This window comes from Erpetoichthys calabaricus, chromosome 3, assembly GCF_900747795.2.
Source record: "Erpetoichthys calabaricus chromosome 3, fErpCal1.3, whole genome shotgun sequence".
In the NCBI taxonomy this organism is placed as follows: domain Eukaryota; kingdom Metazoa; phylum Chordata; class Cladistia; order Polypteriformes; family Polypteridae; genus Erpetoichthys; species Erpetoichthys calabaricus.
In genome coordinates, this window is record NC_041396.2 from 244,270,743 (window position 1) to 244,286,160 (window position 15,418).

The 15,418-nt window shown below is 35.2% G+C and overlaps 1 protein-coding gene across 1 annotated transcript in view; it reads left to right on the forward strand.

Moving 5' to 3' along the window:
- Positions 1-15,418, forward strand: part of lama2 (laminin, alpha 2) — an 820,770-nt gene that overhangs the window by 305,529 nt on the left and 499,823 nt on the right. The window contains 1 exon segment of the mRNA XM_051924216.1: positions 5,907-6,149. Coding sequence (XP_051780176.1) covers positions 5,907-6,149 — 243 coding nt within the window.

Consider the following 15,418-nt stretch of genomic DNA (forward strand, 5'->3'; position numbering starts at 1 on the left):
AAGCACCCGGAGGAAACCCACGCGGACACGGTGAGAACATGCAAACTCCACGCAGGGAGGACCCGGGAAGCAAACCTGAGTCTCCTTACTGCAAGGCAGCAGCGCTACCACTGCACCACTGTGCCGCCTTTCATGTTATTTATGAATCCTGTTATGCGTGTAAATAAAAGGTTATTTGTGGATCCTTCATATGGAGGTTGTTCTCCTGTAGCATCACTATGAAGAATCATTCTGGCATCTTTATTTTTAAGAATGTGGCTTCTCCTCAATATTTGAATCCTTAATGTTCCAGTAGGTATGATCTCCATTTCCATGAAGTCTCCAGGTATGGAAAGTAATTGTAACCTGCTCTGTATGGGAATGAAAACTCTAGGTATGGCTATAAAATGAAAACGGCTCTCTGTGGCTTGTGAAAATTATTGCAAATTTAATGCCTTCTAAAATTAAAATAACTTACAATGATAATTTATATCTACAATTCACTGTGCATTGTGTTACTTGGGTGATACTGTCATTTTTAGAAAGGTTATTAGTTATTTTTTTAAGATTATATAACTTAACATTTAAAGTAATGCAGCCATCTTCATAATTGAGGTCAATGTCAAAACGTTTGAGCTTTCTTACTGAGTACCTCTATTACTCAAAAACGTGATTACAATATCTTCTGAGTGGTCAGAGTAAAAATAAAAATCTGTATTACAAAATAGGTGGCTTTAAGCTCTGAATCATAGCTGGATGCAAGGAAAATTGAACTTACCAGTCCATGGCCATTTCTTACCCTTCGTTTTCATTTAAGCAACAGGTTATTATGGGCACTTCTGTTTACTGAGAGTCTGTTGCTTTTTTACTGATATTTATTTATTCATTGTGTTTTGCATGTTGCCTCCATGTTTCTCCAGCAGGTGCTTAACCTTTCCTTCCATATGTTAACATCCAGGTTGAGCCATTCTGAGTGTCTAAGCTTCTTGCCTTGAAAATGATATTGCTGGGATTGGCAAATCATAAAACTAGATTTAAGTCGATCTTAACAGACCAGATTACTTTTTTTTAATCTCTGAAATTGAGAATTAGGGTATTGAATGCCAAGTTAAAAAAAAAAACATATACATATATATACAGTGGTGTGAAAAACTATTTGCCCCCCTTCCTGATTTCTTATTCTTTTGCATGTTTGTCACACAAAATGTTTCTGATCATCAAACACATTTAACCATTAGTCAAATATAACACAAGTAAACACAAAATGCAGTTTTTAAATGATGGTTTTTATTATTTAGGGAGAAAAAAAATCCAAACCTACATGGCCCTGTGTGAAAAAGTAATTGCCCCCTTGTTAAACAATAACCTAACTGTGGTGTATTACACCCGAGTTCAATTTCCGTAGCCACCCCCAGGCCTGATTACTGCCACACCTGTTTCAATCAAGAAATCACTTAAATAGGAGCTGCCTGACACAGAGAAGTAGACCAAAAGCACCTCAAAAGCTAGACATCATGCCAAGATCCAAAGAAATTCAGGAACAAATGAGAACAGAAGTAATTGAGATCTATCAGTCTGGTAAAGGTTATAAAGCCATTTCTAAAGCTTTGGGACTCCAGCGAACCACAGTGAGAGCCATTATCCACAAATGGCAAAAACATGGAACAGTGGTGAACCTTCCCAGGAGTGGCCGGCCAACCAAAATTACCACAAGAGCGCAGAGACGACTCATCCGAGAGGTCACAAAAGACCCCAGGACAACGTCTAAAGAACTGCAGGCCTCACTTGCCTCAATTAAGGTCAGTGTTCACGACTCCACCATAAGAAAGAGACTGGGCAAAAAACGGCCTGCATGGCAGATTTCCAAGACGCAAACCACTGTTAAGCAAAAAGAACATTAGGGCTCGTCTCAATTTTGCTAAGAAACATCTCAATGATTGCCAGGACTTTTGGGAAAATACCTTGTGGACTGATGAGTCAAAAGTTGAACTTTTTGGAAGGCAAATGTCCCGTTACATCTGGCGTAAAAGGAACACAGCATTTCAGAAAAAGAACATCATACCAACAGTAAAATATGGTGGTGGTAGTGTGATGGTCTGGGGTTGTTTTGCTGCTTCAGGACCTGGAAGGCTTGCTGTGATAGATGGAATCATGAATTCTACTGTCTACCAAAAAAATCCTGAAGGAGAATGTCCGGCCATCTGTTCGTCAACTCAAGCTGAAGCGATCTTGGGTGCTGCAACAGGACAATGACCCAAAACACACCAGCAAATCCACCTCTGAATGGCTGAAGAAAAACAAAATGAAGACTTTGGAGTGGCCTAGTCAAAGTCCTGACCTGAATCCAATTGAGATGCTATGGCATGACCTTAAAAAGGCGGTTCATACTAGAAAACCCTCAAATAAAGCTGAATTACAACAATTTTGCAAAGATGAGTGGGCCAAAATTCCTCCAGAGCGCTGTAAAAGACTCATTGCAAGTTATCGCAAACGCTTGATTGCAGTTATTGCTGCTAAGGGTGGCCCAACCAGTTATTAGGTTCAGGGGGCAATTACTTTTTCACACAGGGCCATGTAGGTTTGGATTTTTTTTTCTCCCTAAATAATAAAAACCACCATTTACAAACTGCATTTTGTGTTTACTTGTGTTATATTTGACTAATGGTTAAATGTGTTTGATGATCAGAAACATTTTGTGTGACAAACATGCAAAAGAATAAGAAATCAGGAAGGGGGCAAATAGTTTTTCACACCACTGTATGTATATATATATAATCCAGGGAGGCCTCATTATGTCAAATAAATTGGGTTATTTTAACAATACAATGGAATGGAACCATTTATAGGTTTACTCCTACCAGTCACACAAAGCACTTCCCCCCTAAAGTTCATATGTTCTGCCTCTACTGCTTGCTCCTTCACCTTCTATTCATTCTTTTACTTTTCTTTATGCTTTCTGTCATGTCATTTGCCAACACTGAACCTCCTGACTATAAGCTTGTTGGCCTTATGGCTGAAAGGTTCTTTTCAACCCTGACCAGGAACAACTTCCAGTCCATCAGATTACATCTGGGGTCAGAACTGGCCTTGGGAACTTCTACGGCCATTCTCTTGGAACTTGGAACTTGGTGCTTGACCATTCCAAGGGTACATGTCCATAGTTGGGATTAGGTTGCCAGTTGCCGGTTTTTGGGGCATAATCAACTTCCCAGTTACACTGGGGAATAGTAGCCCTTATTGATGGTGATCTTGTGTCACCAGAAATGTTGCTGGGGCCAGTGCTCAACACCTTTCTGTCCTATACTACCACATTTTGCTTGCAATTGTGGTCTCTATCTGGCCAATGAAATATTTTTGGTTCCTCTTTTCTTATAGCCTTACTACATCTTCAATTTACTTACATAAATCCTTACACGCTTGTTTATTTACAATTCTAATCTCACTCTGACAGACTGTGAGACTGTTGAAGTGCTCCAAGAAAGTGTGAACTGTGTCATTGCACAATGATGGGTGTGCTGGGAGCTTTGTGATAAATTTTAACCTGGTCTGGTTCCATATGCAAACGTACAAGTAGTATAAGTGAATGATGAAAGAAAGCAGCATTACAACCTTATAACAGTAGATGAGCATTGGCCATATCTGTGTGGCTAGATTCTGATGTAATGACTGTTATTTGGTAGCAGCACATGCTTTATGTGTATGTAACATGTTTCTTCCTTTATAAATACATAAGTATGTCATCCTTACAATCATTTAATAATAAAATGTTTTCAAATTTGGTCAGTGCAACTCAAGGTCCCAACTGACAGGATGCTATCCAGGCATTACTAGGCGCAAGGCAAGAACCAGCCCTTGATATAGTGTCAGATCATTGCAAGGTCCATATACACATTCTCTCATGCAGGGTCAGGTGAAAGTTATGATTTAACCCAGCCAGAAAATCTTTACTGGTGACAGAAGAAAACAACATGACCTGGAGGAAAACCTACACAGACATAGGAGGAATGTGCAAGCTAAACACGGATAATGGCCAGGCACAGAATTTCACCCAAGTATGTTTGATCCATGAAGCAGTAACACTAACCACTACAGTACAGTGGCAGCCGCAATTATTTAATCATTTATTTAAATTGTGCCTTACTAATATATGCACACTTCAGTGAAATCCAATGTCTGCTACAGCAAAATTAACCGAATGCAATATATATTGTATTTTGAATTAATATTTCATAAATCAGTTGCTGTAATTACTATAACTAAAAGATCACATATTTTAACATGGTCCAAGCCAATATCTGTAGAAATGTGCTTTGCTGTTTTTCTGTGGAAGGCATAGGAAAGGTAAATCCTTGCAAAATTGCAGCATTTCAGAAATCATGCTTTAAAACAAAAAAATGGTTTCAGTATCATAGCTGAAGGAATATTCAAAATCGTTATTTTGATTTTGAGGAACGTGCCATCATAGTAGCTGAACAAGGTTTTTTATTTTTTTTACAATGTATATGAGAATTTTACAAAAACCCTGCAGGATTAGCAAGCTTTAATTTTAGTATTTGAGTAAATTAAAAAAACACAGACTAGTGTGGTAGGTAAGTGAAATGTAGTTGATTAAAACAGAGTATAAATTATACAGCCATCCTTGACTTTCACAAGAACTTTTAAAATGTAAGTTGATGTGTATCCAAAAACACATTCAGTAAAATCAGAGATAATTAACTCAGTAACAATGAATAATGAAAGAACATTCTAGTGCTGATTTAAAAAGTCTGTTTATAACATTCAGAATTGCACTTTGTGAATATGGCTGCCTTCCTACTCTAGCAAACCCCTAACCCTAATTTTGTAATCTCATTTAATGTAATCATAAGATAGATACTGAATATATGATTTTAACATGTATTTGCCAAATAATCACTAAGTGTTGATTGTAATTAACAATGTTATCTTTCATACAGAAATTTTAAAGGTAAATAGTAAAGCTTTTTTAGGAAAAGACTATTATGTGATGGTGGAGTGGTGGCTCTGATAGGGATCTGCACTGACAATTGGAAGGTTGCCATTTCAAAATCTGTAAACGACAAAAGAGACTCTACTCCGTTGGGCCCTTGAGCAAGGCCCTTATCCTGCAATTGCTCCATCCTGGGTATGACGTTAATCTGCATCCAGCCCTGCATGTAGGCCCTCCAACCTGCAGGAAAAAATCTGGGGGTTGGTGGCAGAATTGGCATTCTGGCCACCATATAAAAACTCACACTGGTTCCATTCCATCTGAAGTAGTGTGGTGCTGAGGTGTCACCCATTGCATGGCTGCACTCGGGACCTAATCTGGGATCCCGAGTTGGTTTGTCATGTGGTGGGTGTGGCAATGCGTTGTATCAGTGCGTGCTGATAACCTCTCTATCTCTCTCTCTATTGTGTGGCCTACTTTAGATGTGTAGAACCTTTCAGTTGGTTGGTATTTATTCTTAATCTCAATTTTTTTTCCCTCAGTATAGAGATAGAATTTAAAAAAAAGTTTGTCCCTTGAAAATATTCCATTTTCTGTTTGCTTATGTCAAACTTGCTACATAGGTTCTGCATCACCTTCAACTACATATAATGAAAATAAAAAATAAGCTTACTTTTCAGTTCTCATGTGCAGAATTAAACAACATGATATTATACTGTAGATTCTAGATTCTGAAAAACTAAAGAAAGCACCTTAACCAGCAGCATATGTTAAAAGCAAAATATCCAAACTGATAAAATTACTAGTATGTTAACTGCTGTTCCTGTTTCAGTGCTTGCAAAGTTTGCTGTCATTGTGAACTGAAAATATTGATGTTTGACAAACTGTACTTCATAGAGTTTTTCTTGTTTAAACCATGCTTCCAAAAACAAGTTCTTTTGTGCAGTATGTAATTGCTTTTGATAATTTTGTTTTTCAGGTTTTTCAGATTGCTTACGTTATCTTGAAAGCTGCCAATTCTCCTCGTCCTGGCAACTGGATTTTGGAAAGCTCCAATGATGGTGTTGTCTTTAGACCATGGCAATATTATGCAATCACAGATTCCGAGTGTATATCCCGCTACGGTATATTTCCTCGGACTGGCCCACCATCTTACACTCGAGATGATGAAGTCATCTGCACTTCATTTTATTCCAAGATCCACCCACTGGAAAATGGAGAGGTGAGATTGTGAGTTTAATCGTTTTCAGCTGTGTTGCACCATGCTTAGGGACAATCTGAAGTGAAAAAAATGCATAGAATGTTTACACTTGACTTAAAAAAACTACCAGAAGGTTCAAGAGATTGGGCATAAATTACAGACTCTGTGTTGTGTTTCCTGGATCTGAGTTTCAACTACTTGCTGAATTCTCTGTTCCAGCAACATAGTATATATTCATCTAGGGTACATGAAAAGTGCTGTTCACATTTATAGTTGGTGTGTGGCACAATTCACAATTGAATTCAGAATTGTGTCTGTGAGATTTTTGTACAGGAATTCTGAATTTCTTTCCACATCCTAGAGATGTGTATATTAGGTTATCTGGAAACTCTAACCTGGCTTGACAGCAATGAGTATGGGCTTGTTCATGTGTGTACCTTTGATTGGGATGGGAGGGACATTGTTCTATCTCAGCTATGCTAAAACTAGAAAAAATCGTTCATAAAATGAAGTGATGAATGGATGGAAAATCCATTAATTGAAAAACACCTGAATTTGTGTATACTACATAAAGCCTTTATATGATACTAATGTAATAAAGTAGTTTTAGTCCAGGGATGCAATGATTGAGAGAAGTCAAAAAGAGGGTGAGAGAGTAGAAAGGAAGATAGTGGAATATCAGGTGTTTTTAGGAATGATGTTTAGTTTGAGAAAAAGAAGGAGGAAGAGTAAACATAAACAGCAGTCTCTAAAATCTTTTAAAAACCTGAGCCCTCAACAAGGTCCCCAAGAGAGGCAATGTCCAAATAAGACCATGGGAATTAGCCACCCAACAAGTTTATAAGGCTTTGTTATAGAAAAATAGGCATACGTGAAAGACATTGAGTGCAATTGCTTAGAAGCCTTCACCCTGATACCATGTTCTAAGGGCCAAGGCAATAGGAAGGCCTAGTTTAGGGAAAATTGGCCTCAGTTTCCAAGTGGACTGTAGGAGACCAAATTATCCTCTACAGACAACCAAAATTAGAGGGTAGCAGGTGGGTTAAGCCAGGTCTAAATAGGACGTAGTGTAAATTTCCAGTGATTCCAGCAGAAGTCAGAAAATGCTGTGTCCTGTACAAAGAGTATGATGTCTATGCCCAGTTATTTAAATGTCTTGGTCACAGGAACATACATGGATGAAGAAAAGTAATTGACAGATGTTGGTTAATAAAAGAAGGAAGGAGTTTAGAACATGTGAACATTAGAACAATTGTGACAATAAACAGACCATTATGCCCAATAACCTTGTCATCCTATTTATCTAGATTTTCTAAAGCAACATCAAGTCGAGATTTGAAGGTCCGTAATGGCTTACTCTCTTTACCACACTAGTTGGTAATTTATTCCATGTCTCTATGGTCCTTTGTGAGAAGAAAATTTTCTAACATTTGCGTGCAATTTAACAAGTTTCCAATTGACTGGAACCTATTCATTTTATATCTGGATAGGGCTTCAAAATAGTTTAATCATTTAAAAACATGAGAAAGATCAAAAGGGTTGTAAAATACCAAGCAGTCATCAGTATAGAGGTTGATTTTTTAAGGTGTATTATGTGTCAGAATAGGAGGTGTATTATACAAATTGCTGTGGCAAAATGCTAGTTGCCATAATTTGAGGAAGAGGTGAACAAGACAAAAAGAAAGCTCTCCTCTCATCAGGTTTCTCAATTATAATGGCTCTGTAGTCTTGTTTACCTTAGTTTGCTTTCTTTAAAGTTCAAATATCATTAACACCGCACTGCAAAAATGCATCTATTACTCATTACTTTTATGAAACGACCTTAAAAATACTTCAGATCTTCATAACACTTAAAGAGCATCAGGAAAGTATTTATTCATCTCTACAATGTGACCTACTAAAACCTCATTTTGGAGTTGTCTGAGGTGGCTGAGACATATTTCTCTTGATATTATGTGTATTATATAGGACTTGTCAGTTCTTCATATTAACAAGCAATTTTACCATCATGTCAATATGCCACACTGCACAGAGATGAATAGCCTTTCTACTTTCTACTTTACTAAATCTTATGCAGACCAAAAGAAGCCTTTCTTAAGGTCTTGTTACAATAGAGTAAATGGGTAATAGATGCATTTTTGCAGTACCTAAACTAAAGTGTTACTCAAGTAACTTTTTTTTTTTTATATAATTTTAGAAGTTTTTCTTTCATAGGGATTTTACCTGCCATATAGTGTTTGTTCATTCCTTTGTCTCGGTTTTGTCTGGATGTCAACATTTTCTAGATAGTTAGGATTACTCTTTTGGAAGATAGACAATAATATTAATTCCTTTTCACATTGCTGTCTGTGACCTCTGCAACCATTGTTTATCTTCTTGGAATGCAACCATCCAGTCAGATGTGAGAAGATACTTTTTTGCTCTATACTGTTAAATTTTAATCTTTGCACTGTAGTAGCTAATTTCAGTAATGGGCTAAGAAGATGATCTATCTTTAGCAAAACAAAATAGCCAGCACAAACAGAGAGACTGTTGACAGGATTCACATAAGGTAACCAAAAATATTTAAATTTTAATTTCCAAAAAGAGTAATCCAAAAATAAAAAGTGAAAAAACTATCAAGGAGGCAAAATATGGGTATTAAACTAAGTATTTCCCATGAAGTATGATACCAGCAGTCTAAGGGAATGCAAAAGTCTTAAACATGCACACAATATCTGAGCACTCTCTTAAGATGTGGCTTTTTATATTGTCCATCATGTGATTGCATCCCGATTAATGCTGCCAAATGGGTAGAGTTAGGAGAAGGCAGGATATGGAAGTGGGGACCAGGGCAGAATTTTGGGCAATAATATTGTGCCTTGCTATATCCATAATGAAAAGAAGCACCTCTTGATAATTCAATCTGCATTGGCATTTACTTTACAATTACATATTTGAAAATTTTGAAAAGCAGTTTTGTTTCAGGCTAACCTTCCTACAGCTCATCTAGATAATTTTCCTGTGAGATATTGCTTCATTTGTTTATAATTCCGAGACTGACTGTGCTGTAATTCATTTAATGTATTTTTCTATTATAGTCATTAATAAAAGGTCTTTCCTCCTACATCTTACTGTGTGTGGGTGTTTGAAATTTCCTAATTACCTAAATTTTATTCATATCTGAAAAACATTATAATCAAGTTCTGTTTTTGACATAAACACATCTACACACTGATTATCTATAGAATAAGAATTTGATATGAATTTCAGTGCCAATAGTTGTACTATTTTACATATTATTTAAAATATGCTTTGGAAGCCATTATTATTAGCTGGTCTTATGTGGAACTTAATTTATAATTTTAAATTATTTTCTTATTTCTTTTTTCATTTAGTGTTATTAAAACCTGAGAATATTTGCCAATATTTCCTTTATTCCATTCTTAGCATATGAACATTAAAAATGCATTTTCCTTCTGTGTAGAAATACATTCTTTATGTTTAGTTATTATATTTGAATGTTACTACTAATGTGTTGCATTTTTTTTTATTGTTGTATGTGTGGTTTCTCAATCCGATACTATGTTGTTGTCTCAGTTACTCTTTAATATGGTTTGTGGTACTATAAACATAAAGATTGATTGATTGACTGAATAATTGATGTAACATGTACATGTTGCCTTGGAAAAAAAATCTCTGGAAATGCCAGGTTAAACAAATTTCCATTGTTCTCTAAACTTTCTAGATCTTAGTTGCACCTTGGAGTTTAAGTTTGTAGTTCCTAGGTTTCTTCAGATAATGGACTTACTAGAAAGACTAAGGAAGATAATTGAGAATGTGTGTGGGTGCTCTTTGCTTACAAGAAGATTGGAAGCAGAAGGTTTGGATTATGGGTAGGTCTGATCAACTGAGTTAAGATTTTGTTTATTCTTCTATTTAAGCCATGACAATAGCTTTGTGGTTTTGTAAACTTTAGACAATCTGCTCCAGATAGACCCATATTACATCCAGTGAATTCTTTATTTTATAATGCCGTATTAGTAAATTTATAGCTTAAAACAGTGAGAAGTCAAGCAAAATGACACCTTTTATTGGCTAACTAAAAAGATTACAATATGCAAGCTTTCGAGGCAACTCAGGCCCCTTCTTCAGGCAAAATGTAATCATGTCTTATCATGCTTAAAACATAAAGCCAATTGAGAAATCTAATCTGACTTATTTATAGCTGGAAATAAAAAATGTGAAATTAATCATCACTTTAACAAGCAGTCAAAATATGCACTTCTGCAATTGCATGATTTCATTAGTGCTTCATTACATCACCTATGGTTAATTTTTATAACATTAATATTTATTTGAAATAGTTTCCTATTTACCATTATAAAATTGTAATCATTTTACTTAATTAAAGCTATGTTGACATTTTCATATTACTATTTTCTGTATACTTTGGATTTTTCAGATTTTTGCATGTTAAAAATAAATACTCTCTCTCTCTCTCTATTTTTTAAAAAGTTCATTTTTAAATGGAAATAAAATATTACTGTTACTGTCACCCAGGCTTACTTTCATAAGGTATAGATCATAAGTAATTATAGCCTCTGGCTACAATTCTATGCAAGACCACTCTACCTCGATTTGTGTGCCTCTGTCAGTGACTTTAGAATTGCCAGAAATTCAGATGTGCTTTCAGAAGTATGGGTCAGAGTTTTTATCTGTTTTCTTTCAGAGCATGAATAAGAGATGATTTCTATTTCACTCGGTAGCTCTGTGTCCAGAGCAGACTGTTGTACGTTGTGGAAAAGATAAATTTAAGTTTAAGTAGAGAACACATAAAAGTAATGGGTCTTAAAGCCGGGCCCAGTTAAGTTACGGGCCCAGTGGGGGCTAACCTTACTCCTCTAGATACTGGCAAAAACCTGCATCTTAGTTTATTTACCCTTTCACTGTCTTTTAAAAATAACCATATTGACCAAAAATGGATAGACTACAATAGTAGCTGTTCAATCGTGATTAGAGTAAGCCGTTTACCACACATACTACAGGTCAAGTGCAGATGTAAACAAAAAATTTACCTGCTGGAATGTTGAGTATATAAACAGTTATTGACAACCAAAAGTCAAGGAAAAAAAGGACTGTCACCTAAATTTAATTTTCAACACTGCCCATAATATTACAGAAATGAAGAGATGTTTATGTTCCTTGGTGAATGAACCTCTTGAAGAATAATCAGTAAAAACCTTTTCTAGTTTATTCTGTCATGCAAAAAATTCAATGGGAAAAGCATGGCCTTATTCAAGTTAACTCAGAAATGTTATGAAAGTAATTTTGAAGATTTAACATGAATGGGAATTTTGAGTATGGTTATTTCTGCTTTAAAGAGAAGGAGGCACACTGATTGAAAATGGTTTCAGGAGACATCAGTTTTTATCAGAAGGTCTATATGCAATTTGCCTAAACCAAAATGATAAAAAAAACTTTTAGTCAGGAATTGAAAAGCTACACTCTATAGCCACAAACACTGAATCTCAGGATTTGCCCTTGAAGTTTTGACTTGTATCCATAATCTAGGACAACCAGGAAGGTCATTTCATTGCCCTTTATACTGTCACATCAGTGCACTTCAAGGTCATGTGTGCATAGCAAAACCATAATAAAGATAGTTAAACCATCTACAAAACAGTGGCATCCAGGAAACACAACATGTCAACTGTGAAATATTAATCTACAAGAAAACAAAACTGACAATTATAGAAATTAATTCCCAATAACAAATAAACTTAAAGGGCCATAAGGTGTGCTGCAAAACACAAAGGGTAGAGTAGAACATTTTTTAAAAGACCGTATTAGTGTTATATGCCTGTATATTCAAACACCTGTTTCAAATTCATTGTTAATAATTCTTTTCCAATATGTCTTTGAGGGGCTGATTCATGCGTTTACCACTATTTTTATTTATTGAATTGTGTTCAATTATTGGAAATTTATTGGCATTTCCATCGCCATTTTGCATTTCCATTTGCACTGCCATTTTGAGCCTTCATTGTCACAACACAACATCACTTCCTATGGGGCACATTTCCAGAAACATAATATTTTTCATAACGTCACAAAGAACTCTAAAACAGTGATTTTTAACCTTTTTTGAGTCACGGACCCCATTAAGAATCTGATGAAAGCCATGGACCCCCTTCCCCAGAAATATTCACATAAACACAATTTTGCATGCAATGAGCATAATGTACTTTATTTATCAAGATTTGATTGTCTCATATATTTATGACATACACAAAGTATTGTTAAACTTTAAAGTAAACAATCTAAAAAAACACTCCTTTTTGTACAAAAAGTAGTGGCCACTCATTATTTTTATGAAATACAATCCTCTTGTGCAAATTAAAACAGACCTACTACTACTATGTTTTCTACTTCCATTACTTCTACTACTACTACATCTACTCTAAATCAACAGTACTGGGCTGTATAGTGAATATAAATGTTAATTTTTCTCTGACCCTCACAGACCCCCTGAAACCTGACCTCAGGTTAAGAACCCCTGCTCTAAGAGATCATTTCTGTCTTGTTTTGCTTGCTGTCGTAACCAGAATGTCTTTGGTAAGATACCAGGAAGGAAACCACAGATCACTAATTAGAAGAAGCATACTGATTTAATATTTACTAAAATGCTTTTAAAGAATTAAAAAGTAATCTGTAATATTATTCTCTTGACTGATGAGTCCAAAGTAGAACTTTTAGCCAAGGTGATTCATTATGTCAAGAATAGCTAGCTTTACATTCCAAGCTAAGAATAATATTTAAGTGTGGACAAATGAATGAGTTGGCATCATCAAAGCTATAATAATAATAAATGAATCTCATGATTCTATAGTAGAATGACAGGCCATCTGTTCATTAGCTGAAGCATACGTGCAGTTGGGTCATACAGCAAGACAATGCTCCAAACCACACAAACATACCTACATCAAAATTACTCCATGTATAAACCTCACTACAAAGTTATTGCAGGACCTGAAGAAAGCGAGTCAATCTGAAAAAAAAACATTAATGTCACTTTGTTATGAGAGTTATGGAAGATGGAGTGTGTTGGACTCTTGCAACAGATCTGTGGAAAACAGATAAATAACAATTGAATAACATTTTATTGAACTTTTTGCTAAAGTTTCTATAGTAAATAAATAAGTATCAATATTTTAATGTATCTGTTCACTGGTCATACTCTGTGCTGGTATTGTTGTATAGGAAAATTACAATCCATTTGTCCTTCTCCACTTTAAGCCCACCTGGGAGTACACCAAACACAGCTGTTAATGGGTTAGGAGTGATTGTGACACCAAGGCTGTCTGATAGGCATTCACAGATTTTTCTTCAAAATGACATTAATTTGGTGCACTTCCAAAACATTTAGCCCACTGAGGCTGGAGCTAGATTGCAACATTCACAGGTTGGATCTTTCCCTGGATACATTTTGGACAATTTTAAATGAGATAAATGTTTTTGAAGTTTGCGCATATGGAGCTAGACTATATTCTATGCATTGCTGACTTACACTCCTTTTCTGACGTATTAATTGAAAGATCCTTTTCCCATCATTCCCCAAGGACCTTTGAAGGGAAGTTTGTTTGAGATATTTTTATATATTGTTGAGATTGATCAGTATTTTTTCTGGGATAGAAATGGATGGGAGGGGTGGAGAATTGGGTAGGTTTCTTTTAACAAAATTTGTCATTTTGATTGTTTTTTTTCTTTTTTTTTATTCTAATCAGTGACTCTCAAGTTTAGTCCTGGGCTCCCTTGTGGCTGCACGTTTTCATTTAAACTATTGCTTTTCTTAATTGGATGCCTACCCTTATTAAGCAAGCTTTTATTTCCCAGTTTCTGTTTATGCTATATTTTAACTGAAAGAAGTAGAAATATATATGTTAAATGGTAAGAATTTGTTCATTTACCTATTAGTTTTTACATTTTTTTTAATAATCTGGATATTTAGACAATCATTTACTAAAAAGCAAGTGGGTAACACTGAAATAGCTGCTACTTTTAGCATTTAGTCGTTTGCCTTGATGTTTGTTCAGCTTGTCGTTGATTGTCAGTATTCAAATACAATTAAGAAAGACAACTCCACAGTAAAAGTGAATTAAAAATGACTAAACAAAGTTAAGCATTTAAAGATGCAGAAAAAATGCAATTAAAATATGTCTTAATTTCCTATAAATGTAAATCTTACACTGCTGCACCTTTCTAATTGCAAAATAAAGGAAAAAATAGGTCAGCTAATTAAACAATGCAAATAATTACGGTACAGATGAAAATTGCTCGCTGATTGTAAAAATGGTGGTAACAAAAAACTGAAGCCCCTTGGGGGCCCCTGGATTGAACTTGAGGACTACAATTTTTTTTGTTTCGTGACAATGTGCTTTTTGTTTTCTTATTTTGTAAAAGTTTTTCATAATTTCTAAAATATCTTCTAATACAAAACATGAACGCTATGATAAGATTTGATCAACTGTCTGATGGTGTTCTTCAATCTTTCAAATTTGCAATATATTTATGTATATCTCTTCATATTGTCATCTGCATTCTGGTCAGCATGTGATTATGGTGGAGTGGTGAAGCTGCAATGTGTTTAAGTGGTCTCAGGACTTGTGCATGTCTAGATTCTATCAACAGTGATCTAAGTAAATTATTTCATTTTAATGTTGACAGAATGCAATCATTAGTTGATGTTGTAATGGGATTTGTACTTCTTTTTCAATGTTTTCTCATCTTGTCATTTACTTATAGTTTGTTGTCTAAACTTGCTTTTGTGTAAAAGATAGGCAGTTTTCAAAATAAATTGTATTGTGCAGGTTTTCCAATGTATCATTCTTATGTTGAAGGAGTGGAAATGTTTTTACGCATAAGTGGTACAACAATAGCTGGTAATAGCTGGTTAAATAATTTAGTGGTTACCAAAGGTTTTCAACCCCAGTCTTTCACTTACATTGCAAATACTTTTTTTGCTAGAACTGATTTTTCAATCAAAGATAATTGCTGCCATTAAGTGAACTCCCTTTTCAATTAGGTAGCTTATTTAGATCTCCTTCTGTTAAGTAGAGGGCCTTTTACGTGAAATATGTCAGAGATTTGTCTTTTACAAAGGAGAGAAATGTCTCACTATAAATCGTTATCATTTTGGTCTTTTATTTCTTTTTAAAAGAATTTGTTGATGAGCAAACATAGGTACTAATGACACAGGGATGATGAATCCTTTTCAGGCTTTATTGCCAGCTAAACCTGTACCTGCTCAT